At 46.3% G+C, this 27,449-nt stretch overlaps 1 protein-coding gene across 2 annotated transcripts in view; it reads right to left on the bottom strand.

The window, feature by feature from the left end:
• LOC106829618 (liprin-alpha-1-like) overlaps positions 1–27,449 on the bottom strand; it is an 85,025-nt gene that overhangs the window by 10,091 nt on the left and 47,485 nt on the right. Inside the window, exons 17-24 of one of the 2 annotated variants that reach the window (XM_070487891.1) lie at positions 22,699–22,850; positions 21,539–21,711; positions 21,052–21,145; positions 14,919–15,000; positions 14,611–14,811; positions 12,396–12,422; positions 7,333–7,508; positions 7,151–7,248 (exon numbers count right to left, since the gene is read on the bottom strand). In XM_070487891.1, coding sequence (XP_070343992.1) covers positions 7,151–7,248; positions 7,333–7,508; positions 12,396–12,422; positions 14,611–14,811; positions 14,919–15,000; positions 21,052–21,145; positions 21,539–21,711; positions 22,699–22,850 — 1,003 coding nt within the window. The remainder of the gene's footprint in view (positions 1–7,150; positions 7,249–7,332; positions 7,509–12,395; positions 12,423–14,610; positions 14,812–14,918; positions 15,001–21,051; positions 21,146–21,538; positions 21,712–22,698; positions 22,851–27,449) is intronic. The other variant, XM_070487892.1, reaches the window with a different exon arrangement.

Raw genomic sequence — 27,449 nt, 5'->3', positions numbered from 1 at the left:
GACATATTCAAAACTTTAAAGGATAAAAATCTTCAGCCAAGAATACTCTATCCAGGAAAAATATCCTTCAGATAGGAGGGAGAAATTAAATCTTTTCCAGACAAACAAAAGCTAAGGGACTTTGTAGTCACAGGACCTTCACTACAAGAAATCCTCAAGAAGGCCCTCATACCTGAAAAAAGAAAAAAAGGGAGTAAGGGGTCACAAAACACAGAGTAGGGAGACAAATAGACAGAAGCTAAATAGGATAGCAAATATTCAACTATAGCATTAGGATAAAGGGAAGGAAATCACCAAAGCAAAGATAATCTTATCACTCTAACCACAAACTCACAACACAAGTTGGAATAAGAGATGAAAATAATAATTTCGGAGGGGAGGAGGAAAGGGACTGAAACAATCTAGGCTAAGGAAGTAAGAGACCACCAGAAAATGGACTATGTTATACACGAGATTCTGAATACAAACTTCAGGGTAGCCACTAAACTGAAAAACAGAACAGAAACATAAAACATAAATAAGGAAAAATCTAAGAAACCCAGCCTAAGAAACTGCAGAAGTCAATGGGTAGGCTAAAACACACAGGACAAGAAACAAAGGAAACACAGGAAAACCGGAAAACGAGCAACAGAATGACAGCATTAAGCCCTCATGCATCAATACTCACCCTCAACGTAAACGGATTGAACTCGCCAATAAAAAGACACAGAGTGGCAAAATAGATTAAAGAACGAGATCCAACAATTTGTTGCCTCCAGGAAACACACCTCAGCTCCAAGGACAAACACAGGCTTAGAGTGAAGGGGTGGAAGACAACACTCCAAGCCAATAGCAAACAAAAGAAAGCAGGGGTCGCAATGCTTATATCAGACAAAACAGGCTTCAAGATAAGGCAGGTAAAGAGACACATAGAGGGCCAATATATAATGATCAAAGGGACACTTCATCAAGAAGAAATAACGCTTATAAATATCTATGCCCCCAACACAGGAGCACCAAAGTTCATAAAGTAACTATTAACAAACCTAAAAGAAGATATCAAAAATAACACAAAAATAGTAGGGGACCTCAACACGACACTCACATCAATGGATAGATCATCCAGACAGGAAATCAACAGAGAAACAGTGGAGCTAAACGAAAAGCTAAAACAGTTGGACTTCACAGATATATATACAATGCTTCATCCAAAAACAGCAGAATACACATGCTTCTCAAGCGTGCATGGAACATTCTCAAGGATAGACCATAGGTTGGGAAACAAGGCAAGCCTCTACAAATTTAAAAAAATTGAAATAATAACGAGCATCTTCTCCGATCATAATGTTATAAGGCTAGAAATTAATTACAAGGAAGAAGCTGAGAAAGGCACAAGGATGTGGAGACTAAACAATACGCTATTGAACAAGCAATGGATCATGGAAGAAATTAAAGAAGAAATCCAAAAATACCTGGAGACAAATGAAAATGATAGCATGCTATACCAACTCATATGGGATGCAGTAAAAGCTCTATTAAGAGGAAAATTCATCGCCATTCAGGGACATCTTAACAAACCAGAAAATCAGCAATCTTAAACCACACCTAACTGAATTAGAGAAAGAAGAACAAACAAAGCCAAAAGTCAGCAGAAGGAGAGAAATAATAAAAATCAGAGCAGAAATAAATGGTATTCAAACAAAAAAGGCAGTAGAAAGGATTAATGAAACAAAGAGCTTGTTCTTTGAGAAGGTAAATAAAATTGACAAACTCCTAGCCAGACTTACAAAGAAAAACAGAGAGAAAGCTCAAATAAACAAAATCAGAAATAAAAGAGGAGAAATAACAACAGACTCCACAGAAATACAATGGATTATAAGAGAATACTACGCAAAAACTATATGCCAGCAAAATGGATAACCTACAGGAAATGGATAAATTCTTGGACTCCTACAACCTCCCAAAGCTCACTCAAGAAGGAGGAGACAATCTGAACAGACCAGTCACAAGCAAAGAGACTGAAACAGCCATCAAAAGCACCCAAAGAATAAACCCCCAGGACCAGATGGCTTTCCTGGGGAATTTTACCAAACTTTCAGAGAGGATTTAATACCTATCCTTTTCAAGCTATTCCAAAAAATTAGGGAGGATGGAACACTTCCTAACACATTCTACGAGGCCAACATCATGCTGATACCAAAGCCTGACAAGGACAGCATGAAAAAGAACTACAGGCCAGTATCGCTGATGAACACAGATGCAAAAATTCTCAACAAAATTTTGGCAACCAGAATACAGTAATTCATCAAAAGGATCATACATCATGATCAGGTGGGATTCATACCAGGGACACAGGGATGGTTCAGCATCCGCAAATCAATCAATGTGATACACCGCATCAACAAACTGAGGAATAAAAACCACATGATCATCTCAATAGATGCAGAGAAAGCATTTGACAAGATCCAACAGCCATTTATGATAAAAACTCAACAAAATGGGGATAGACGGGAACTACCTCAACACAATAAAGGCCATAGATGACAAACCCACAGCCAACATCATACTCAATGGGCAAAAACTGGGCACCATCCCCCTGAGAACCGGAACGAGACAAGGATGCCCTCTATCACCACTCTTATTCAGCATAGTACTGGAGGTCCTGGCCAGAGCAATCAGGCAAGAAAAAGGAATAAAAGGAATCCAAATAGGGGCGGAAGAAGTGAAACTCTCGCTATTTGCAGACGACGTGATCTTATAGATAGAAAACCCCAAAGAATCCATTGGAAAACTTTTAGAAGTAATCAACAACTACAGCAAAGTAGCAGGATATAAAATCAATTTACATAAATCAGTAGCATTTCTATACTCTAATAACAAACTAACAGAAAAAGAACTCAAGAACACAATACCATTCATAATCGCAACAAAAAGAAGAACATACCTCAGGGTGAATTTAACTAAGGAAGTGAAAGACCTATACGATGAAAATTACAAGGCTTTTCTGAAAGAAATGGATGACGACATAAAGAGATGGAAAGACATTCCATGCACATGGATTGGAAGAATAAACACAGTTAAAATATCCACTCTACCTAAAGCAATCTACAGATTCAATGCCATCCCAATCAGAATCCCAATGACATCTTTACAGAAATAGAACAAAGAATCCTAAAATTCATATGGGACAACAAAAGACCCTGAATTGCTAAAGCAATCCTGAGAAAGAAGAACAAAGCTGGAGGCATCACAATCCCTGACTTCAAAACATACCACAAAGCTACAGTGATCAAAACAGCATGGTACTGGTACAAAAACAGGTGCACAGATCCATGGAACAGAACTGAAAGCGCAGAAATAAAACCACACATCTATGGACAGCTAATCTTTGACAAAGGAGCTGAGGGCCTACAATGGAGAAAAGAAAGTCTCTTCAACAAACGGCGCTGGGAAAACTGGAAAGCCACATGTAAAAGAATGAAAATTGGACCATTCTTTTTCACCATTCACCAAAATGAACTCAAAATGGATCAAAGACCTAAAGGTAAGACCTGAAACCATAAGGCTTCCAGAAGAAAATATAGGAAGTACACTCTTTGACATCAGTATTAAAGGGATCTTTTCGGACACCATGTCTTCTCAGAGAAGGGAAACAATACAAAGAATAAACAAATGGGACTTCATCAGACGAAAGCGCTTCTTCAAGGCAAGGGAAAACAGGAGTGAAACAAAAAAACAACCCACTAACTGGGAAAAAACATTTCCAAGTAATACATCCGACAAAGGCTTAATATCCATAACAGATGAAGAACTCACACAACTCAACAACAAAAAATTAAACAACCCGATCAAAAAATGGGCAGGAGACATGAACAGACATTTCTCCCAAGAAGATATATGGATGGCCAATAGGCACATGAAAAGATGCTCATCATCGCTGATCATCAGGGAAGTGCAAATCAAAACTACACTAAGATATTACCTTACACCCATTAGAGTGACAAAAATAACTGAAACAAATAGTGATAAATGTTGGAGAGGTTGTGGAGAAAAAGGAACCCTCATACACTGCTGGCGGGAATGCAAACTGGTGCAGCCACTATGGAAAACAGTATGGAGATTCCTCAAAAAATTAAAAATACAACTACCATACGATCCAGCCATCCCACTACTGGGTATCTATCCAAAGAGCTTGAAGTCAGCAATTCCAAAAGTCCTATGCACCCCAATGTTCACGGCAGCATTATTTACAATAGCCAAGACATGGAAGCAACCTAAGTGCCCATCAACAGATGACTGGATAAAGAAGATGTGGTACATATATACAATGGAATACTACTCAGCCATAAAAAAGAACAAAATCGTCCCATTTGCAACAACATGGATGGACCCTGAGGGAATTATGTTAAGTGAAATAAGCCAGATAGACAAGACAATCTCTGTGTGACTCCACCCCTATGAGGAATTTAAACCTGTGGGCAAAGAGAACAGATTAGTGGCTACCAGGGGAAGGGGGGGTGGGGGGGTGGGCACAAAGGGTGAAGGGTTGCACCTACAACACGACTGACAGACAATAATACATAACTGAAATTTCACAAGATTGTAACCTATCATTAACTCAATAAAAATTTTTTTAAAAAATAAAATAAAGTAAAAAATCTCACAACATGAAAAAAAAATACCTAGGAATAAACTTAACAGGGGGAGGGTGAAAGGGGTGATTAAGCACACGTGTGTGGTGATGGCTTGTAATTAGTCTTTGGGTGGTGAACATGATGGAATCTACATAGAATTTGAAACATGCTATGATGTACATCTGAAAGTTATATAATGTTATAATCAAATGTTACTGCGATAAAAAAATAAAAAATAAAAAGATCTATACAAGGAAAACTATAAGACATCACTGAAAGAAATCAATAATGACAAAAGAAATGGGAAGATATTCCATGCACATGGATTTGGAAGAATAAGCATAGTTAAAATGTCCATTCTAGGGGCCGGCCCGGTGGTGCAGCGGTTAAGTGCGCACGTTCTGCTTCTCAGCAGCCCGGGGTCCACCGGTTCGGATCCTGGGTGCGGACGGGGCACTGCTTGGCAAAAGCCATGCTGTAGAAGGCGTCCCACATACAAAGTAGAGGAAGATGGGCATGGATGTTAGCTCAGGGCCAGTCTTTCTCAGCAAAAAGAAGAGGATTGGCAGTAGTTAGCTCAGGGCTGATCTTCCTAAAAAAAAAAAAAGTCCATTCTACCTAAAGCAATCTATAGATTCAATGGAATCCCAATCAGAATCCCAATGACATTCTTCATAGAACAAAGAATCTTAAAATTCACATGGGTCAACAAAAGACCCTGAATAGCCAAAGCAATCCTGAGAAAGAACAACAAAGCTGGAGCATCACAGTGCCTGACTTCAAAACGTACTACAGACCCATAGTGATCAAAACAGCATGGTACTGGTACAAAAACAGGCACACAGATCAATGGAAGAGAACCGAAAGCCCAGAAATAAAACCACACATCTACAGACAGCTAATCTTCGGCAAAGGAGCTAAGAATATACAATGGAGAAAGGAAAGCCTCTTCAATAAATGGTGCTGGGAGAACTGGACAGCCACATGCAAAACAACGAAAGTAGACCACTACCTTTCTCCATACACAAAAATAGACTCAAAATGGACCAGAGACTTGAAGGTAAGAGCTGAAACCATAAAACTTCTGGAAGAAAATACAGGCAGTCCACTCTTTGACATCAGACTTAAAAGGATCTTACTGAATACCATGTCTACCCAGACAAGGAAAACAAAAGAAAAAAATAAACAAGTGGGACTTCATCAGACTAAAGAGCTTCTGGAAGTCAAAGGAAATCAAGATTAAAATGAAAAAACCACCCACCAAATGGGAGAAAATATTTGCAAATCATATATCCGACACGGAGTTAATCTCCATAATATAGAAACAACTCACACAAATGAACAACAAAAAAAACAAACAACCCAATCAAAAAGTAGGCAGAGGATACGAACAGACATTTTTCCAAAGAAGATAGATGGATGGCCAATAGGCACATGAAAAGATGCTCAACATCACTAATCATCAGGGAAATGCAAATCAAAACTACATTTAGGGGCCGGGGCCGTGGCCGAGTGGTTAAGTTCCCATGCCCCGCTTTAGAGGCCCAGGGTTTCGCTGGTTCAGATCCTGGGTGGAGATATGGCACCGCTCATCAAGCCATGCTGAGGTGGCATCCCACATAGCACAGACAGAAGGACGTGCAACTGGAGGATACAACTACGTACTGGCAGGCCTTGGGGAGAAGAAGAAGGGGAAAAAAGAAAAAAAAGATTGGCAACAGATGTTAGCTCAGGTGCCCGTCTTTAAAAAAAAACCCAAAAAGCAAAAAACTACACTTAGATATCTTACACCCATTAGAATGGCTATAATCACCAAGACAAAAAACAACAAGCGTTGGAGAGGTTGTAGAGAAAAGGGAACCCTCATCCACTGCTGGTGGGAATGCAAACCGGTGCAGCCACTGCAGAAAACAGTACGGAGATTTCTCAAAAAATTAAAAATAGAAATTCCATACAACCCAGCTAACCCACTACTGGGTATTTATCAAAAAAAACTGAAATCCACAATTCAAAGAGACTTAGGTACCCCATGTTCATCGCAGCATTATTCACAATAGCCAAGATGTGGAAGCAGCCCAAGTGCCCATCGACGGATGATTGGATAAAGAGTATGGGGTATATAAATACACAATGGAATACTACTCAGCCATAAAAAAAAAGATGTAATCGTCCCATTCGCAACCACATGGATGGACCTTGAGGGCATCCTGTGAAGAGAAATAAGCCAAATGGAGAAAGACAAACACTGGATGATTTCACTCCTATGTAGAAGATAATCAAACTTACGGACAAAGAGAACAATTTAGTGGTTACAAGGGGCAAGGGGTGTGGAAGGTGGCCACAAGGGGCGAAGCGGCACACTCACATGGTGTCTGACAAATATTAATGTACAACTGAAATTTCACAATGTTATAAACTATTATGACCACAATAAAAAAAAATATTTTTTTTAATTTAAAGAAACTAGGAAATCACTTAGGCTGCTAATACACTGGGAAGCAGAAATACGCTAAATCAATTAAACGTAATGTACTAGCCTTTTATTTCATTCTGGCTTTCTTCTCTTTTTCTTTCCAGTTCTTTTCGGTCATAATTCAGCCTTCGCAGGCACATAATTCCATACTGGAAGCTCTTTCTATTTACAAAAAAAACAAAATTACAGATGGAAACAGTCAAAAGCCTCCTAGCCAACGAGCAGGAACTATGTGCAACAACTGACCTGTGGAAGCTGTCCGCCATCTTCAGCTGCCCGCGCAGGTCCTTCTTGGTGAGATAGTCCAGCATGCGCGCGTCCACCAGGCACTCCATGAAGTAGCTGCGGTATTGCGGGAGGCCCAGGCTGGGCAGCCACTCGTTCCCGATCCAATCATGGTTCATGTCCCCGTAGGCGAGCGTCTGCTTTCAACAAGCAAGTACGATCAGTTCAGGAAAAAGAACACCCAAGAGGTCACAAGGGCAGTTTAAATAATCTTTAAACTGGATTTTTAACCTATTACATATCCTTAAAGCTTAAATGAATGACAACACTGTTCTTTATCATTTCAAAATAATTTGATCTCCTAGGTACTACCTTTTAAATTTGTCAGTAGAATTTTAACAGAAGGTATTATACCACTGAAAACCTATGACTCATTCGTGTTTATAAATTTAACCTATTTCCCCAACCACAATAAAAATGTAGCTGATAACACATGATCTTTCTGAAGTAATTTTTGTGTATAATAATATAACAACAAAGAATGATCACGACTCATGAACAAGTTTGAAGGATCAATCCAACTGTACACAAAAATATCTGTGGCTGGTTTTAATTTTAACACTTTGTTTTCCAAATTTCCTCAACAAAAAATCTGTTAATTTCAAAATCCGTGTAAAAAGTGAACTGAAGGGGCCGGCCCCGTGGCTGAGTGGTTACGTTGGCGCACTCCGCTTCAGCAGCCCAGGGTTTCACCGGTTTGCATCCTGGGCCTGGATATGACACTGCTCATCAAGCCATGTTGAGGTGGCGTCCCACATGCCCCAACGAGAAGGACCCACAACTAAAAACATACAATTACATACCAGGGGACTTTGGGGAGAAAAAGGAAAAATAAAATCTTAAAAAAAAAGTGAACTGAAAAATAGTTTTAAAAGAAGAGAGAAGCAAGACAACAACTGACAGAACTGAAAGGAGAAACAGAAAAATCCACAGTTACAGTCACAAGACCTCAACCCTCCTCTGACTCAGTCACTGATGGAACAAAGAAGCCAAAACAGGCAGACAGACCCCCTCAGTAAGGATCCAGAAGCCTTAAACAACACTATTGACCAGCTTGACCTAAGTGACGTTTCGTGGAACACCCCACCCAATAACAGCAGAATACGTTCATTTCAAGTGCGTATGGGATTCTCCAAGACAAATCTCAACAGATCTAAAGGGACTGAAATCATACAAACTATGTTCTCTGACCTCAACAGAATTAAATTAGAAATCAATAATAAAAAGATATCTAGAAAATTCTCAAGTATTTGGAAATTAGCATACGGCTAAATAACCCACGTGCCAAAGAAGAAAACAAGAGAAATGGGAAAATATTTCTAACTGAATGAAAGTGAAACACAATCTATTCAAAAATTGTAGGACATGGCTAAAGCAGTGTCTTGAGGGAAATTTATAGTATTAAACACTTATGTCGTAAATGAAGGAAGGTCTCAAAACAACAATGTAAGATTCTACCTTAAAAAACTTGAAAAAGAAGAACAAATGAAATCCACAGCAAGCAGAAGGAAGAAAATAAAAGAGCAGAAATCAATGAAACAGAAACAAGAAAAATAAAACTATGAAACTAAAATCTGGTTCTTCATAAAGATCAGTAAAATTGACTAAGCCCTAGACAGAGTGACTAAGAAAAAAGAAAAGACGTACATTACCAACATCAAGAATGAAAGAGGGGACACACTATAGGACATAGACACTGAAAGGGAAAACTGTGAACAACTGTAAGCAACTTAGATAAAATGGGCAAAAGACATCATCTATGAGAGCAACTCATAAGAAAGAGATAAGTTGTATCTTATCAGGACTCAAATTTGCAGTTATAAACTTTCTCTCACATACACATAAAATCTTTACCTTAAATGTCTTCACTGGTGAATCTTACCAAATATTTATGGAAAAAATAACAATTCTACACTATTATTCCAAAAAAATGGAGAAGAAATGCCTAACTCATCCTATGAAGCCAGCACTATCCTGATACTACCAAAACCAGACAAAGACATTACAAGAAAACTACAGACCAGTATCTCTCATAGACACAGATGCAAAATTCCTGGACAAAATATGAGCAAATTAAATCAATAATAAATTAAAAGAATAAGCTATCACGACAAGTGAGATTCATCCTAGGAACATAAGGTTGGGTCAACATTTGAAAAATCAATGACATTCATCCTATCAATGGATTCAAAAGAAATACCACTATATCATCTCAAAAGATGCAGAAAAAGCATTTGACAAAATTCATCATTCATTTATGGAAATCTCAGCAATCTAGCAATGGAAGAAAACGGCCTCAACCTGATAAGGGGCATCTACAGCAAACACAGGGCTGACATCACACTTAAAGGTGAAAGACAATGTATTCTTCCTGAGATCAGGAACAAAGGGTCTGTTCTCACTAATTTTATTCAGCGCTGCGGTGGAACTCCTAGCCACGGTAACAAGGCAAGAAAAAGAAATCAAAAGCATAGGAATTGGGAAAAAAAAACCTGTCTTTATTTGCAGATGACCTGATTAGCAACATAGAAAATGCACCTACAAACTGGCTGTGAGAACTACAGCGAGCTTAGCAAAGCAGCAGGACACAAGACCAGGACACAAACACGAGCTGGGTTTCTAAATACCAGAAGTGAACTGGAAACTGAAATTTACAAAATGCCATTCACAATGTCATCAAAGTCATGAAATCCTTAGGGATAAATCTAACAGAATACAGCCAAGCTTTGTACAATGAAAAATAAGCACACACATTATATGTATCTACAGACATATCCAAAAAAGGCACTCGCTGCCCCTTTGTCCAAGACCAGCTGCGCCCGCAGGCCTTCTGCAGTCCCATCACAGAATCCCTGGACACAGTCCCTCTCAACTACCACCGTGCTCTGCCTTGAAAACAAGGCCTCTGGTCTAATTTATCACTTACACCAATCAAGCTGGAAGAAATGACTCACACTCCAACAAGAATGCTCAAATTCGAACAGAAAAAAACATTTTCACTATTTTCTCTAAGCAACCATGAGTGGGAAAAACATCAAATATTTTCGGGAAATCATCACACTGTCATGTTTTTCACTCTTTCAAACCTTACTCTCATCTCATATGCCTGAGACTTACGCATGAGCATCTGGTCTCATTTCCTTGCCTGTGATTACGTATTCTTAAATGGGCACACAACGCAAAGATTTCTAAATAAGAGAATTCCATGGAAGCGGAACCCTCCTCCTTTTTGTTTACTCATCATACACTCTAGTCACACTTCTTAAGTGGTCCAGCGTCAGATAACGTAGGTCAGCGACTGAGGATCAGGCCCAGTCCAGGGAGCCCTCCATCTCCCGGGCCGCCATCAGAGCCTTCTGAAAAAGCCCTTGACACGGATCTCCATCATCGGACAACACCTGGGCCAGAAGAGGCAGCCACTGCCCAGGGCCTGCTAATCCACCACTGAAATGATCACAAACACACTTCTGTGATCTCTGTAAACTGTGAGGGCCGGCGGCAGGGACTGTGGCTGTCCCGCTCACTCCTGTGTCTGCAGCAAGCAACACAGCCTCCCACAGACAGCCCACATGTGCCACTTGCTAAATGAAGGCACCCACGGCTCTCACCACACCTTGATGCTTTCTTCCCGAGGGCCCGAGGAAACCTTGAACCTCCCCTCGGCTTCAGAGCTGGCCACGAGGTAAGGGCACAGGAGAGGAACACTGTGTGACCGCGGCCCTCAGCAGACCGGGCGGCCTCACAGAGCCCAGGAAGCCTCTTCACTCCTCTCATCTAGGGGAGGCGACAGCGAGAGCAGCTCTTGCTTACTAGGAACACTGAGTGTTGGCTAACTCTGCTGCCGCGGGCACAGCTCACCCGTGTTTGCATTTCTACTGCAGAGAGCAAACATTCCGCTTATTTAATTTACACCTCGTGCCCCTGACACAGGGAATTTCCTACTCAAGTGCTGACAAAGTTCTGCTTCCTAGTGTGAAATACACCGACATTTAAGTAATTACGAAATGCACCCTTTTTAATTCACTGATGGTCATTAGTGGCCTTGTAAAGAGCTAGCTGGCCAGGTTAAATCATTAATGAGGATACTTATCTGGCGTAGCAGCACAGAAGGCCCAAATCAGGAGCAGAGGGCTCACACCATCATATTATAGCTTCTCTCTTCTTTTGTTAAAAAGAGAGAGAGAATTGGCTTTACGTTGGGAATACAAACAGAGGGAAACTGGCATTTCAACCAACAACTTGTACTCAGGAAAATTCTGATTTGAAACTATCCTGATTCTTTTCAGACATACAAGGATCCCGTGAGGACCCTGAGCGCTCCGCCCTCAGCAAGAGCCTCGGGAGACGCCGCCTGCTCACACCGCGCGGCTGTGCGGGTCCCTAAAGTGCGGCATGTCACACAGCAACGCTGGTGGGGTCACAGGCAGGGACATCGCTGTGTTAGTCGAGCTGTCTCAGAGGAAGGCTGCAAGACACGTGTGGCAGCTTTTTGTGAGCTGAAGAGCTGGGGAGCTGAAAACGGAAAAGTACATTAAGCAAGAAGAGGCTTAATTTCTGAGAATTCCATTAGTAAGAAAGCCTTTTGATCAGCACTTAGTAAAACACCAACACGAAGACCCGGACGTGACGTCTCCACAGCAACTCCTGTGCTGGAAAGTTCTCAGAATTCAGTTTTCCCACCGGCAGACCTTGCGGTTAAGTTACCCAAGCGGGTACTTAAATCCGCAATGTCAGGAGCCGCCGAAGCCCCAGGACCGCGTCCAGAAGCCGGTCCGCTACACAGAGCCGTCTACGCTAACCAGAACTGACACCACGGCCCCACGGAAGAGAGGTTCAAAATTGTCCATGAGACGTGCTCTTTAACTCTACGCTCTGCTTCCGCCTAATGCTTTCAAATCGTTAACAATATTCTGAAAAAGTTAAGATGTTAAAAATGTCAAGAAAAGTAAATTACGAGTTTTCATGCGCCAATTCTTTTTGTTGCTGTACATATAGTGAAGAATATAGTATAGAAAGTCTCCAACCTGAGCCCAGCTTCCCTCCTCATCCTCCTGATGTTACGTGGTTAGGAATGAAAAGAACACGGCTGTTAGTATCGGTGAGCTTAGTAAGGCAAGCAGATCAACTTCAGAAGGTGCAGCGAGACGGAGGGGAAAGTTCGAGAAATCAAGGTATCATGCAAAACGCATGCAAAACAACAATCCCAGCTTCTCGTGCAGGAGCCGAGGCCCCCCCGGCAAGCACACTCAGCGAGGGAGAAAATGGGCCAGACCCTCAAAATGGAGTGTTCGGCCGAGGCCTCTCCCTAAAGGAGGTGTGAATTCAACCTACTCTAAAGAGAGAGGGCCTACCAATGTAAAGTTCCTGGAAAAATCGAAAATAAGACAAAATACAGATCCTATTTTATACATTTGACTAATACCTAGCGGAAATACTTATCAGGAACAACTGAGTGTAAAATGACCTTTCTGTTTCCCACAAAAAGGCCGGGAATGGCGCCGCTTGTAAGTGGGGTGCCCTGGGAGGAGGACAGGCTCGGGGCGGGACTGACCATTTGTGGCGAGGCCGCGAGTGTTTCCATCTCCTCATGCATTAACCAGACATTTCCTGTGGTCTACGGTGACCCAGGGACCACCACATCCAGGGCAAGGGAAGCAGTGACAGAGAGGAAGGTGGCAGACACGTGAGCCACGGGCACACAGGAGGAGCAGGGGAGGCGAGGCCCGTCTCCCCCTCTTCTCATTTGAGATGCCCACGTAGAAAAGGAGAGAACATCGACCAGCTCGCCCTTCTTAAAGAGTGACCACACCTAATTAATGCTGTGTGGTCAGCCACACGAGAAGAGCCCATGATTCCTAGAGCTGGATCTGCCCTGCTGACCCCCTGAGGTATGTGAAATATAAAGAGAAGAAAATACATTTTGCGCCTCTCAAAGTGTGAGTAATTCTCCAGTGCCCATCAACCCACCCCATGGGAAAGGGCCTCAGCCCAGGAAGCCCACGCAGCCGAGCTCCGGACTGGGGGAGACGGCTCGGGGCAGGCGCTCCCAGGACGGGGCCTCTCGGCCTGCACAACCTCGCCGGGGGGCTCAAGAGGCAGGGAGCTGGACTGAGTGTGTCCAAAAGAAGGCCCAATCGCAACTGTACCGGAACACCGGCCCCACGTCCGGTCCCCGTCACTGCAGCCGCGGACAGCCAGGCCCCGCGGCTCTCAACGCAGAGCTTCCCGGGGGACGGGCTCTTCACCACTGGCCATTAACCTCAGCTCGCAGGACGCGAGCTTTCTCAAGACAGTTGATAAACACTTGGGGAAAACCACCCCAGCGCCTTCACTTGCAGAAAGGCCACTCTCATGTGAAATGATGGGGGAACAGGGACCAGATCGGATACTGCGACAAAACTTTCCACTGGGAGAAGAGCTGTCTGTGCGACAGGTGAGAACACAGGCTGACTGTCGCTACCACAACTCTTTACTAAGAGACAAAATCAAACAAACAAACAAAAAAGGCTCTTAACACTTTTTGTGCAAAGGAACTGAGGCCTGAATCGGGCCCTGACCTGCTACTCAGAGAAGCATGCCTGTGAGGCTCTTGGTTTCTTAATCAGGGTTTTTCTCTCGAGAGTAAACAAAAGCTAAAAGCAGAGAGTGGGCACTGGGCCAATGAAAAGAGTCTGCACTTTAGAAATGAGGCGTTGGCCTGCCCTTATCTCCCAGTAACCGCTAATGTTTTCATTAGATTAGTTTTTAACGTTTCAAATAGGAGGACCCTCTTTAAGGACGTTCGAGGTCTCCCCACGGGGAGCAAACCGGATGAGCACAGGTAATGCCTGGTGCCTGCGCACACGCAGGCTAATGGACTGCTCAGAACCCTGAGCTCCCAGGGCCCTCAGCGCCCAAAATGGAAGCACCAAGGGGCCCAACGTCACATTAGAGTAAAATACTGCTTATAGCGCAACTGGGGATCGAGGCTTTTTTCCCTTCACTTTTCATGAATTTATGTCTAAATTTGTGATCGCTACTGTTGTTTTCAGAAACTCCTACTTCTACGTTACAATGCAGCCACTGAAGCCAGGCTGTTAAAAAAGCATTCAATAAAGTATTTTTAACCACTCAGTTTTCACCCGTTAGAAGCTGTGACGTTTCTGCAGGCTGAAATTTTAAACCGGAGCCCTGGGTGTGTTTACGAAGACTTGGAGAAGCAACGTCAGGAGGGGATAAACTGCTTTCAGGGAGACGCACCGTTCTTGACGTAGGAGGGGCTGACGGACTCGTGAGGGACGTGATCGCCTGAATGGCCAGCCTCAGCTTCAGCCTGTGCAGAGGGTTGCTGATGCCGATCTCACGCTGGATCTCCGTGTCTGACAGGGTGGACATGATAGCCCCGCTTTTCATGTTGGCTCGGCAAGCGGCCACATACCAGGCTGGCATCCCAACCCAGAGCTAGAGACAGGAAATGTTGAGGCCAGAAGGTTATGCACACTGTGTGAAATGGATTAACACGTTCACATGAGTCACATACTTGATCCAGGATTGAAAGACGGCTATACCTCCAGCCAGACGACAACAGTTGGCCCATCCCATTGTGCGAAAGGTAAACCTTGTCTCCGGGCTTCCTCGAGCAACTCATGCCTACAAATAACCAGACAGTCATAGTGAAAGACTCGATCACACGCATACAGGAAGCAAGTTAGCAGAGTACTCGCTCTATACACTTTCACAAGCACAGTAGCACATATCTCATTATTTCCCTTTAATCTTCTAAACCGTCCACTTAACGGTAGTTTGGTACATGTCATGAAGCACTCCTGAACAATAGAATGCTGACGGACTCGACAAGGTTCTCTGTAGAATCATCTCCTCGCAGAATTAAAGAATTATTACCCACTTTAAAAAAACCCAGCAGAGCCTTTGTATCCAAGCTAGGACATTCAAGCGAAAACATACTCGCTCTTCTCTTTCTAAACGATGAGGGAAAATATGGAGAAAGAGGAAACTAGACCGGGTCTGAACAGAGAAGCCTGCCTCCGTGGGAGCTTCACAAACGTTCAGCGTTCACACCACCAACACCGAGAACAATGTGGATTTTTAACACTAGGAATGGTCTACTGTAGCAAGCAAGTAGTGGACTGGATTTTGGCTGTTTCTCTTCCACGTTGCTAGTTAGCTAACTAGGTATTTGCTAAATTCAGACATTGGGTCATTCTGTGGTTTAACCCACAGGCTTCAAATCCAGAAAATTTCAACCCGGACAGTTTCTACCAGGACCCCAGACGGAGTGTGAGCCTAAGATGCCCTGCGCTGACAGCTACCGTGGGGCAGGAGGCAGGGAGGAGTCCCAGGGCCCTCGTGAGATCAGAAATATTCTGTAGGCCTGATTTTAAAATAGGCGAACTGGAACTTTACCACATTACCATCTTTGCAAATGATTCTGTCTACTGGGAACATGGCTATGTAAGAGAGAACAAAGAAGCTTCACGAATCTTATCTTACTGCTTTGTGCTGTTTACCTCCAAGCCTTTCTAAGACACCCTATTACTTTGACAGGGAGAGCCTCGGAGAGGAGACGGGGCTGCTCACCGCACGCGCCCCGACACCCCAAGTCATTTTCCATAATCATTTCTACAGAACACGTCGTCGAATCTTTTACTTCTAAAGATACGTAACAGCTCTTCAACATATTGAAATAGTATTAGACTTTTCTTAAGACTATGAAGTCTACGGACAATTAAAGCTCAAAACGTTTCACACAGGATCTCAAGTAAGTGTGCCTTAAGTCACCCTGAGGCTTCTGGGGAATAACAGATATCCTGGATAGCAACTATCCAGGATAATTCTACCAGAGGATGCAACAAATATCTTAATAGCTCAAGTAGAGTTAACAAGGGGCAAACTTCTCTAGTTCAAATAAGCAAAGCTACTCATAAATAAAAAAGCAGCCAAGTCCACTGGAACTGCCGTCCCCCTGACACAGGAGGCCAATGCTGGACGGAGGGGAGAGGAGGGCCTCGCTGGGCGGGACCGACCGCCAGTGTGCTGAATTAAGTGCCACTTTGTGTTTCCTGGGGACAAGTTCTCCTCGAGGACAGCGGCTCTATCTTATGCAAACACGTCTGTGAGCCATAGGAGCCATACGAGCAAGACAGACACCTCCTCGGCAGACAGAGCAGGGAAAGACCTGAACCCTGACAGCACGGTCAAGGCCCAAGTCCTGCCCGCCTGGCCCGGCAGAGGGGCGGGGATGGCACTGGTGCCAGGCCAACAGGGCTTTCCGATCCCCACACTCTGAAGTGAACTAAACAGGTACTGAGTCCGGGGCACTTGGCAGAGAGTTCATTTTTCATATGAAACAGACACTCACTGTACACAGGAACATAGGGTTAAAAATAGTCTGGTAATTCCATCATCTGGGGACTGGTGCACACCCTTCTGACTTCACCTGCAATGGTCGTTGGCTTTTATCAACAGCTTTCTCTAGTATGGATTACTTCTGGGTTTCACAGTGCAGGCCCAGCGCCCTGCTGAAAGGGCGATAAGGCAATGGAGGGAGAACGATGCATCTCTTAGATGCCGCCGAGAGAGACGCGAGAAGTGAGCTTGAGGGCAGAGGAGACCCCAGCTGGGCGGCCGGCCCAGGTCTCTGTCTGCTTCCAGCTCCCTCCCCTATCAGGCTAGTTGGTGACCTTGAAGACCCCACACGGAGCCAGATCCCTGCGTTATCACCCCAGGCAGGAACACCAGCACCCCCTTCTTCTCTGGGGGTGACTGTTCTGTCACGTGAAGAAGGCCCCTGCCCGTGGGAGAGGAGAGGGCAGCGCCCCTGGAAGCTGTGCAGGGCAGGGCGAGCACAGGATGCGGAGACCAGACTGGAGACGCCGGGGCCAGCGCCACTCCTGCCCTCTCTGGAGCTCGGTTTCTCGAACAAATATGCTCCCTTCTTGCTTGGTCTAGGAACTGCCTTTCCCTGTTGGCCACTGAGAACGGCCTCAGGCAGACGGCCGCTCTCCTTCGTTTGTGACTACTCATCAGAGCACTTTCTAAGAATCAACAGAACCACCCGTGTGGTTCGACTTCACTGCAACCAGAGATCACCACGATAGCTGCTGAGTCCTCGCGACAGCTAACCGCCAGGGCACGAGGTCGTCTTCTACTGGCCCTTCGCTCCAAGGCCTGAAACCCGAGAGATCGAAGGCGGCGGGCCTCTCAAGTGCCGTGCGTTTCTCTGCATCCTAAGTCTACCCGAGGCACCCAGCTCTGTTCTGCAGAGGCTGAGGCAGAAGCTGATATTCTGGGGCAATGAGGTGTATTCTGTGTGCCCAGATTCTACGGCCCCAAACCACTGCCCAGAAGCAAACAGAAGACTCGTCTGCTTTCTGTTGTTACGTATTTCCCTCCTCTGCTTGGAGATACTGCAATCTCTGTCATCGCTTTGTCCACCCTTGGGATCTGCGATCTCCGTTTACAGAGAGCTACTCGAGAAACAAGGGCGGGGCTGCCGTCCCTGCAGAGTAAAGGGACGAGCGCTGGGCCCGCCATGGTCAGCCAGCAACTCGCGGCTGCTTGGCTGGGACTTGACCTCCTCCCTCGAAGATCATTCTAGACCCCAAGGGCGATTTTTTAAATACCTCTATACCAGGAAACTGATGTGCCATGCTTCCCAGCCTTAAAATTAGAGTCAGAGGAAAAAGACATTCAGAAATATGCTAAATCCCCTGGGGAACAGGCACACGGATGAGACAAAGATCATGTAACCCGTGAGTGACGGCGTGTGTTTTATAACTAGGACAGGAGATGATGATGAAGTTATCTTTCATAACGAGAAGCGGTGTGGGCTTTGCTGACCAGACCCCAGATAAGGTGTACCATCCAAGCGACACACGCACCTCGTTTCTCTGAGGCCGACACGTTCAGTACCATGGCACCTTGCACCAACACCTGCTGGGCTCACGTCACAAACACGGCTCCACGGCCCACACAAAGCACTACTCCCGCCATGGGGTGCAGCTCGCTGTCAGAGGCTGGGGGTGGGGGGCGGCCAGGGTGAGGGGACCCGGCACAGCTCTCAGCAAAGCAGCACGACTCTCCCGGAACCTCAGTTCAGAGCCTGAGGCTGGTGACCGCCAACGCCACAGGCTGTAACACACGCTCAGCACAGCACACCCTCCGCCTCAACTTACCCTGTGACCACACTAGAGTCAACCAGGGAGAAACGGGAAAGAGAGCATTAGAACACCAGGTTACTTAAGGCGACGGAGTTCAGACAGCACCAGGGACGCCCGGCAACGCTGTGGGAGCACCGCCAAGCGGACGAACACAGTGATGTCTGATTTCACGCCAGCGGTACCCTCCACGGATTCATTAAGCATGTCCAGCACCGAACGCGCCCACCACTCTCTTTTATGTACCTTTGACAAAACCTGAAAGTCAGCTCTCCACCGAAGTCACCAGGTTCTTGAAAACTCTCTAAAAGTGGATGTGTTTGGCTGTGTGACTTTGGCAGCTAAAGGCACACTTTTGAGGTAATAAAAAGAAATATTTCTGAGGACCGTATTTTGATTCTTACCTCTATAATGCCATAAACGTAAAGCTGTATTCCAATAATACTTTTTCCGGATAACTCAAACATTTTCCCACAATTATAAATAAAGCATTTTTCCTAAAGTCAATTTTATTTCTGGTTAACTGACAGAACTAAAATTACCCACTGTAGTCAGACAAATAACCTCCATACTTTGAATTTTTCCCTACTAACTTACTAGTACATCCTAGAACTTGCCGTGCACGACCACAGAGTTCAGAGAACGGCCTGCCCCTGGACAGTTACAGCTATGGTGACACAGAAGTGCAGGGCCAATGCCATCACGGGGAACCCGGAGCTCCAGAGAAACCCGCCTACCACCCACCCCCACACACGCTCCCCACGCAGCGGGAAACGGAGTCACGTGCCGGGACAAACAATAAAGGCTGTCTCCACACAGCCAAGTGCTCAAGCATACCTCCTGCGAATTACAAAATAAATTTAGAAAACAAGGGTGACCCAAACTTGGGCCAATTTGAATAGTCTGTGACCCTACAGGAACCATGAACTTCCGGGGACGAGGACCGAGGCGCACTGCCACAAACCTTACGGATTTTATTCCAGCATGTGCAAGCGTGTGCACTAGAACACGTCAGCAAAATCTAACGGACACATTTTTCCTGGCAGGGCTCCAGGAGGCAAAAGGCCTGGCTGGGATACGTTTCACAAAGGCAAATGGCAATTACCCAAGTTACTTTAAAACATTTTTATACAGTTCAAAGACAGCAACGTTCAAAGCACGTTTTGCTGTTCAATGGTGTCTGCGGATTTCCATTCACGGGGACCTGAAAGACTGAGTATTCCTAGGGCATGGTGAGCAATAACAGAAACAACGGCACTTCGCCTGAAATAAGACCAGCAGTGGGCCAGTCACGAAGATCAGCACGATTCTGAGAAGAGAACGAAAATGAGGCAGGGTTCACAAAAGGGAACCCAACCGGCAACTCTACAGCTAAAGGCACGTGGCCTCTAGGGGAGAGGGTCCCCGGGCCCCAGCGTGGTCCTCGGGGCGCACTGTAGGCCCGGGTGCCACACCAATGAGGGTGTCTCAGGGTACTTGAGTGGCCAGACGACCTTTCCTATCGTCAGAGTGACCACAGAACCTACCAATCGTCAGCCTGTCCCAAGGCCCAGCTTTGCCATCTGACCACTGGCTCTCGCCCGTCTTCCCCATTCTCAAGGTCAGCGCTTCCCTCTGGGACTGCTAACTGCCCCTTCTGTCGTAGAGGGCGGTTCAGTTTCAGTTTTCAGTCACCAGTTCACTGGGATACTGTCTCTCCCTACCTCATTCATCTACTTAATTCTGGTTGACATACGGTCAACCAACACACAACCTGCTCCCGATCAGAACGAAGCCAGAGAAACACGCACACACTATTCCATGCCCCTACCCCGGGGCTTCGCAGCGTCTGAGCACCTTTGCAGAAAATGATCACCCTGCTATCACCTATTTTCAGAGTCAAGACAAATCGGAATCAAAATTTAATAAACAGACCACAAAATCACGAGTCTATTGAAGATAAAAATACAAAATCTACCGGAGGAGGAAAAAAGGGGCAACACAGCGAATATTTCCTGACAGATCATAGCCCGCACGGCAAACTCTGAATGCTGGTGATCAAGTCGGAGCGGTGGCTGCAATTACACACTCAGTTCTCCCTATTTTAGGATGGCTGGCACTGTTGCCAGTGCTTTACGTGTGTTTATGTAGCGACAGATGTGTGTCTAACACTCACAAAGCCGTGTGAGGCGCATACCGCTGCACTCCCATCTTAGAGGAGGAAACTGGGAGCGCAGCAAGGCTAAGCGGCCCCTCCCCCTAGAGCTGACGCACCGGAGCCGGACTCGGGGCCCCCGCCTGGCGGGGAGCCCTCCTCGTCAGACAGCTCTCCGGGGGACGGGAGCCTCCCCTGAGTCCTCTCCCCCTTCCTGAGCAGAGGCTCTCAGCCCCCCAGGAAGCACAGTCTGTTAAAAGCTTTAGGTTAACCTTTCAGAAGGTAATATAGACACATAAATAGATACTACATTTATTAAATAAACGTTAGTTAAAAATCAGGCACAACTGAGAAGTGTTCAGTGAGATGGACGAATAACGAAAAGCTTACTTTTTTTGAAGTTTTTGGTTTTTCTCCGCCTGTCCTCCCAGTTTGCTGAGTCCCAAGGCATCCTGAGCTGAGTTTTCGGTCTCTGAAACGCCAGCTGTGAGGGCCCAGCGGTTGAAACAGCGAGAGAAATCAACACGGCCACATTAGGTGAGTTCAGAAACAGGTGGAAGAGCACTTGCAGGCAAAGAACACCTCTAAAGGCTAAGTTTCTGACTAGGCAACCAAGGCACGAGAATGCTCGAGAGACAGTGAGCCCCTTCTGTCTGGGACGCCAGGTTGTTCAGGGCCAAAGAACGTCCACCGTGGCTCTCTGGGTCGCATGTGTCCCAGAGAAAACATACGCCTCCTGAGCTTTCACTCCCTGAGAACGCCCAGCGTCTTCGACAGACCGCCCGTGGGAACAACCGGGGGCACACAGTAGGCACACACACGGCAGGCCCCCCGCCTCCATCCTAAGGGTTAAGAATGTTTGCTGGAAGCCACCCACCTTGTCCTAATGCCTCCTTGCCGGCATGTCCAGGTCGGCCCTTTTCTTTCTTGCCAAACAGGCGGCCAATGGAGGACTTGATGCCCTTCTTCTTGGGGGCTTTGTGGAGCGAGTCCTGGCTACTATTACTACTGCTGGGGTTGCTCACGGGGCCGTCCTGTGAGCCTGTGGAGCTTTGGGGACAGAAAACGATCTTGAATGAGCGCCCTCGTCCCAACACAACGTTCCATTCACAGGCACTAGAACACTCCACGCTTTTAATACTTGCTCTTCCAACTACACGAGCATTCCAAGTCTCCTCCAGGCATGTCTCCTTCGCAAAATGCATCGCGTGTAGAAACGAAGGCTCCCAGCCATCCCACCACGGAGAACCGTTTCTGAGGAGCTGAGGCTCTGAGCCGGAGCTCTCCTTCTGAGAAGGCTTCCAGTCCGAACCATGGAAGGCAGAGAGCACCATGAGCCCACCTGAGGGCTGCCCCTCGGCTGTGAAGATGCTCTCCCAACCGGAGGCCTGACCCCAGCGCCCCAGCAACCTCCCCAGTGCCACCGTCCCTGCCGCGAAACAAGAGCCACAGGGCCTACTGCAGAGGCGGCGAGGATGGACACCTTCACCCGCCACCGAGGGCTGCCAGGGCGGGACAAAAGCACAGCCCGTGGTAGTTTGACATAGGAGCACACTAGTCACCCACTGGCTCTCATGGTCCCTGTGGGGAGGCGCTTGGAGCGCTGGGGACGAGGTGGGGCTCTCCACAACTCAGAGGCAGAGAGCGCGTCCCAGTGGCAGGACACGGACGGTCCTGCAGAGCAACGGTCAGAACACGCCACATGCTTAGCAAATGCTCCACAAGAAGAGAAAGTTCTCACAATAGTCAATTTGCAGACTCTGAAGAAATGAAGGCTTTCTAAGATTGCTGCTATCACTGAACTCTCTTTCTAAACTCACGTCGCCCAAACAGACAGCATCTTCTGCTGGGCTCACCTGAGCTCCCAGGGCAGCCCGAGGGCATCATCTAAATCAACTCAACTCAATTAACCGGTATTTCTTTAAAGTCATCATTCTGACTTTTTTCCCCAAGAAGAGAGCAATGGATTTCTGAAAGCTGAGCATGGGAAGGCGGTCTGTTTGGAGCCGGGCTAGGGTGGGACGCTGCCCTCCTTACTTCTGTAAGTCCCTGAGGTCCTCGTGGCCGACCGTGTGCAGCGCCCCTTTGTGCAGCCTGTCCAGCCGAAGGGACCGCAGGGAGGGCAGGGGCGAGGTTTCACATTTTATTGTCGTCTTGTCGTCTCGTACCTCTTCTAGGGAGGTTGGCAACTGAGGGGTTGAGACCAGTGTAAAATTAGTGAACAACACACTGTGACCAAAAAAACCCCACAACACATAGGCTTTAAATTATAACCATAAACTTATGTGGAAATCCATGAGCTATGCTTTCTGCTGAGTACAACCAGCCTCGTTTTAGCCCAACGCCACGTTAAAGGACCGTCTTACTTATCAGGAGCAGGAGCACAGAGCAGAGCCCGACTCCTGGCCTATGAGCACCAGAACGAGTGCAGAGACCCGGGCAGGACACACGGGCACTCCTCCTCCTGAGCCTCCTCGCAGCCCGAGGGCCCGCCCGCCCTAGGATCCTAGGCCACCATGAGGACAGCCACTGAAGGGCACCGAGATCTGAACCACGCCCAAAACCTCGTCCTCACACAGCACGCACGGCACTCACTGTCCCTGATGAGGAGCTGAAGATGAACGTGTTTATCTCCTGATGCATTCAGAAGAAACACCAGAGAGGGCAGAAACCTCTTGGGTAAACTGTCCAGAACTTTTTGTTTTGGGAGAAAAAGAGAAATAGCTTGTACCATGATCCACTATCATTTTGAGTAGTGATGCACCTTCCTGGACTCTGTAACAAGTGGAAAAGCGAAAAGGGATCTAACTCCTCCATCCCAGACACGCCTGTCTGTCTCATACGTCTCAGCGTGCAGAACAGATGCTATAAACTGAGGTCTTTCTACGCGGTTTAAAAGCAATTTGTTCAAGCCGGCTCAAAGCAGTCCTGGCCTTCCACTGGAAGATCCTCTCCTTCAGACTGCCAGTTTTCCCGTGTCGGGGAACGTGAGGACAGGAAGGAGGCGGTGGGGAAAACGTTAACCCCGGCAGGTCTTACTGATCCATGGGGCTCCGTGGTTAAGGCAGGGCTCGAGTTCTCAAAACGTGCGTGGCAGGCGTTTGTACAAACAGCAAGACCTGAGCAGCCAACTTGGGCTTTTTTAATGCGACTGTGTAGACTATCGCTCCACTGCAGCCCCACAGTGGCTCAGTGACAACCAAGGGGCTTAGTGCAAAACGGAGTCGAACTCATTTAAGATAGAACCTTAAGCCGTAGCTGGATAGATTCCCCATGCTCTCCTGATTTCAAATTACAATCTGCAGACAACCAAAGGCTACGACGGCTAGAAACTATCAATACGAAACTGAAACAGGGAGAGATTTCAAACTGAGGTTAAAACAATCACCTATAAAAAACAAAAAAGAACAGGACAGGGAGCAGTCCACGGGACTGAGTTCACTGTCCTCAGCGGAGACAGAGCTCAGGAGGAGAGGCCCGCCCCGGCCAGTGGCTGCTCCCATTGTGCCCCCGTGCTGAGGGGCCCTGCCCAGCCCGGGGCCCGCCAGGCTGGGGCCTGCACGCTCTTTCAGAGCTGACTGGAACGAAGCTCCCCGACAGCTGGGGGGTCACGGCGGCGTAGGCCAGGGACGCTGAGGAGGAGGACAGTGCGCGGCCCACGCCACCCGTGTCTGCACCATGCCTGCACTCCTGCCTTTCATCCTCACCACAGCCCCACAGCAAGGCCCTCGAAGGAGCCAGCCAGCCAGCCCACAGTGCCATGAGCAACAGGGTCAGGCTGTCCTGCCTGGACGTCAATCAACACGCTCCTTCCTTCCCTGAGAAAGCCTTCCCACCGAGGGAAACACGGATGCGAGTCGGCGGGACTGAGGGCGTGCTGTGCGCCGCGGGGCCGGTTATAAGCTCTCAGCTCCTTGCAGATCGTGCACAGATGGCACCGTCTGCGGCCACCCCGAGGAGCGCGCTTCTGTCGTTGTCTTCACTTAAACAGGAGGGCAAACCAAGGCGCAGAGAGGGCGAGCAGCACACCCGGGTCACAAATCATCACTGACAGCGGGGACTTGAGCCTGCGTTTCACTGAATCGCCACGGTGCTCTGCGCAGCGGAGGGCTCCCACGGCTGCCACCCAGCTCATGTGCTCTAAGCGCTGCGGTCAGAGGACAGCTGCCCGAGCATCCGAAGGGCGGCCTACGAGCGCAGGCTCAGGCAGCTTCTGGGTGGGGGTGCAGGCTATGCACATGGGGTGAAGGTTAGGAGGAAGGCATTCTGGTCCACAGATCTGCTCCCCAGTGCGTGCACGTCCTCCAAGAACAGGGAGGCCCGATTCACGACTATCTATAAGGAGAAGAGGCCCGCTGGCCCCCGCTGTCAGGGACGAGTGAGGAGGTGAGAGAATCTGCAGAGAAGTCAGGCCGTGGGGGAAGCGACTCAGTGTCCTGGTTTTGAAATCAGACCAGTCCACACTGCAGCGTTCCCTAACTGTGTGCCCCTAGGCACAGCATGTGGCCTCTCGGAGCCTCTGTTCCACATCTGTCCATGGGGATAACAACAGTAACCTGCATCTCACAGGAAGTCCATGAGGACGAGAGAGCAGACTGGTAGAGCACTCAGCACAGGGCCTGGCATACAGTAAGAGCTCATGACAGCTAGCTATGTTTTTTTTTTTTTTTGAGGAAGATTAGCCCTGAGCTAACTACTGCCAATCTTCCTATTTTTGCTGAGGAAGACTGCCCCTGAGCTCACATCCGTGCCCATCTTGCTCTACTTTATATGTGGGACACCTCCCACAGTATGACTTTCGCAAAGGGGTGCCAGGTCCACACCCGGGATCCGAACCGGCGAACCCCGGGCTGCCGAGGAGCAGAACATGCGAACTTAAGTGCTGCGCCACCAGGCCGGCCCTTCTAGCTATGCTTATTAAAATTAGTTTTTCCCCAAACTAAAATCTGTGGCTCTGCTTCAGTAATTTCTCATTGAAAAAATACTATAGCCATTATAAATAAGCATGCAACGATGAGAAGGCAAATGAGTGGAAGAAAGGCACACCCTTACGCCTGTCCCAGCATTCTATGCAAACCACCAGTGACCTGTCTCCAACAGGACAATCGTCATTTGTGACATGCCAGGTGAGTGTCAACATGTCCATTTAAATGTCAGTGATTCACAGGGCTCATTCATGCCAAATGACAGGTGCCCGTCAATACTTCAGAGAAACAAAGGTATGTTAAATTACTAAACACTTGACCTTTCTACGATGTTTCCTTAAATCACTAGGCTGACGGACGCATGCAAAGAAATGAAGAGAAACCAGATTTACTGCATACTCTGAAGTTAAAAATTCAAGGATCAGTACAGGTAAATATATTAAAAAGAGAATGACAAGACAGATATAAGCGAGCTGAGATTCAGAGAAAACATAACTGGAAATGGAACATCTTTTTCACCATGAAATTTAAACAGTAAGTTACTCAAGATTTACTAGAGAAACACTATAAATCGTTACTCAGGGAGATAAAATTCTATTACAACATATACAATTTATTAAAATACAGCATTTTATAGAACAAAGGGCCCTAACAGTTGTCTATTCTAAGCCAAACTTCTCTAGAACTTAGTTTGCCCTAATGAAAAACATGTCTCTAAACATCAATTTAGTTGATGAGGAAGTTATTGCAAGACTTACTATAAAACTGAACAAACCTACTTTTAGTTATTAATCACCTATTGGTCATTCATATAAAATTCTTACCTAGAAATTGATTTAAAATTTCTCAAACACAAATTTTTGGATTAAAGCAGGGTACCCTGTGAAAATACGTAAGGATAAAAGCTAGCAGAATAGCAGGTGGAATCTTCACATTCTATGATTCCTATGAGATATGTGAATTTAAAAAATAGTCTATTAAAGGCATTAATTGTTTATGTCCAACAAGTTGATGAAATTTACAGTCTTGAATATAAGCATCAAAACCAAAAGGTATACTGTTTGTGTCAAGTTTCCGTTAATTCTATACTTGGTGGATTATCTCTGTATATATAAAAGATTTCATTTCTGAATTATACAAACCCTACACAGTTTGAATAAAAGCACTCTGATCCAGCGATATCATGCCTGTATCCACATCTGTTGTACAGTGACACAGCAGTAAAAACGTATCACTACTGAGGGAAAAAGACACTATGTCATGAGAAACGAAGATAACGCAGAAACCCCACTAATGAGCCCCAATGGCCCCCCCACACACACCATGGCCCCCACTGTGGCGGTTCCCTGAGCACCCCGTGGAGGGGGTGTCACAGCGCGGGCTGAGGCCTGGACTAACAGTGACAAAATAAACAGAAGGATGACACAGGAAATCAAAACTAAACACGGAAGCAGACACAGCGTCAGCCGGCACACACAACTACAAAAACAAGGAAAAAGAAAAACAGAACTGTTTTTACAAATTCTCTGAAAGGAAATAAGCATGAAATTGTCAAAGAGCTTAAAATATCAGCTAATGAGCTAACGATGTAAATTATAAAAATACTATGTCAAAACACCGCGAAATGGACTAGTTACCATTTCGGACGCTACTAAAGCGATTCACGGTTCATTTAATTACATGCAGGCTAACAACGCAACTAAAAACGAAAATGGGTGGTAGCAGAAGAAATGAGAACGGAAGCGCAGTTAGAAAGCAGAACGCTGTCAACATGATTTCATGCATTCACAAAACCCAGACTAAACACGTGAGAAAGCTAGGCACTATTCTTTAGAGCAGCACGCTGTCGCGGTCCCTGCACTT

This window comes from Equus asinus, chromosome 17 (genome assembly GCF_041296235.1).
Source record: "Equus asinus isolate D_3611 breed Donkey chromosome 17, EquAss-T2T_v2, whole genome shotgun sequence".
In the NCBI taxonomy this organism is placed as follows: Eukaryota; Metazoa; Chordata; class Mammalia; order Perissodactyla; family Equidae; genus Equus; species Equus asinus.
This window is presented reverse-complemented; position numbering and strand designations above follow the sequence as displayed.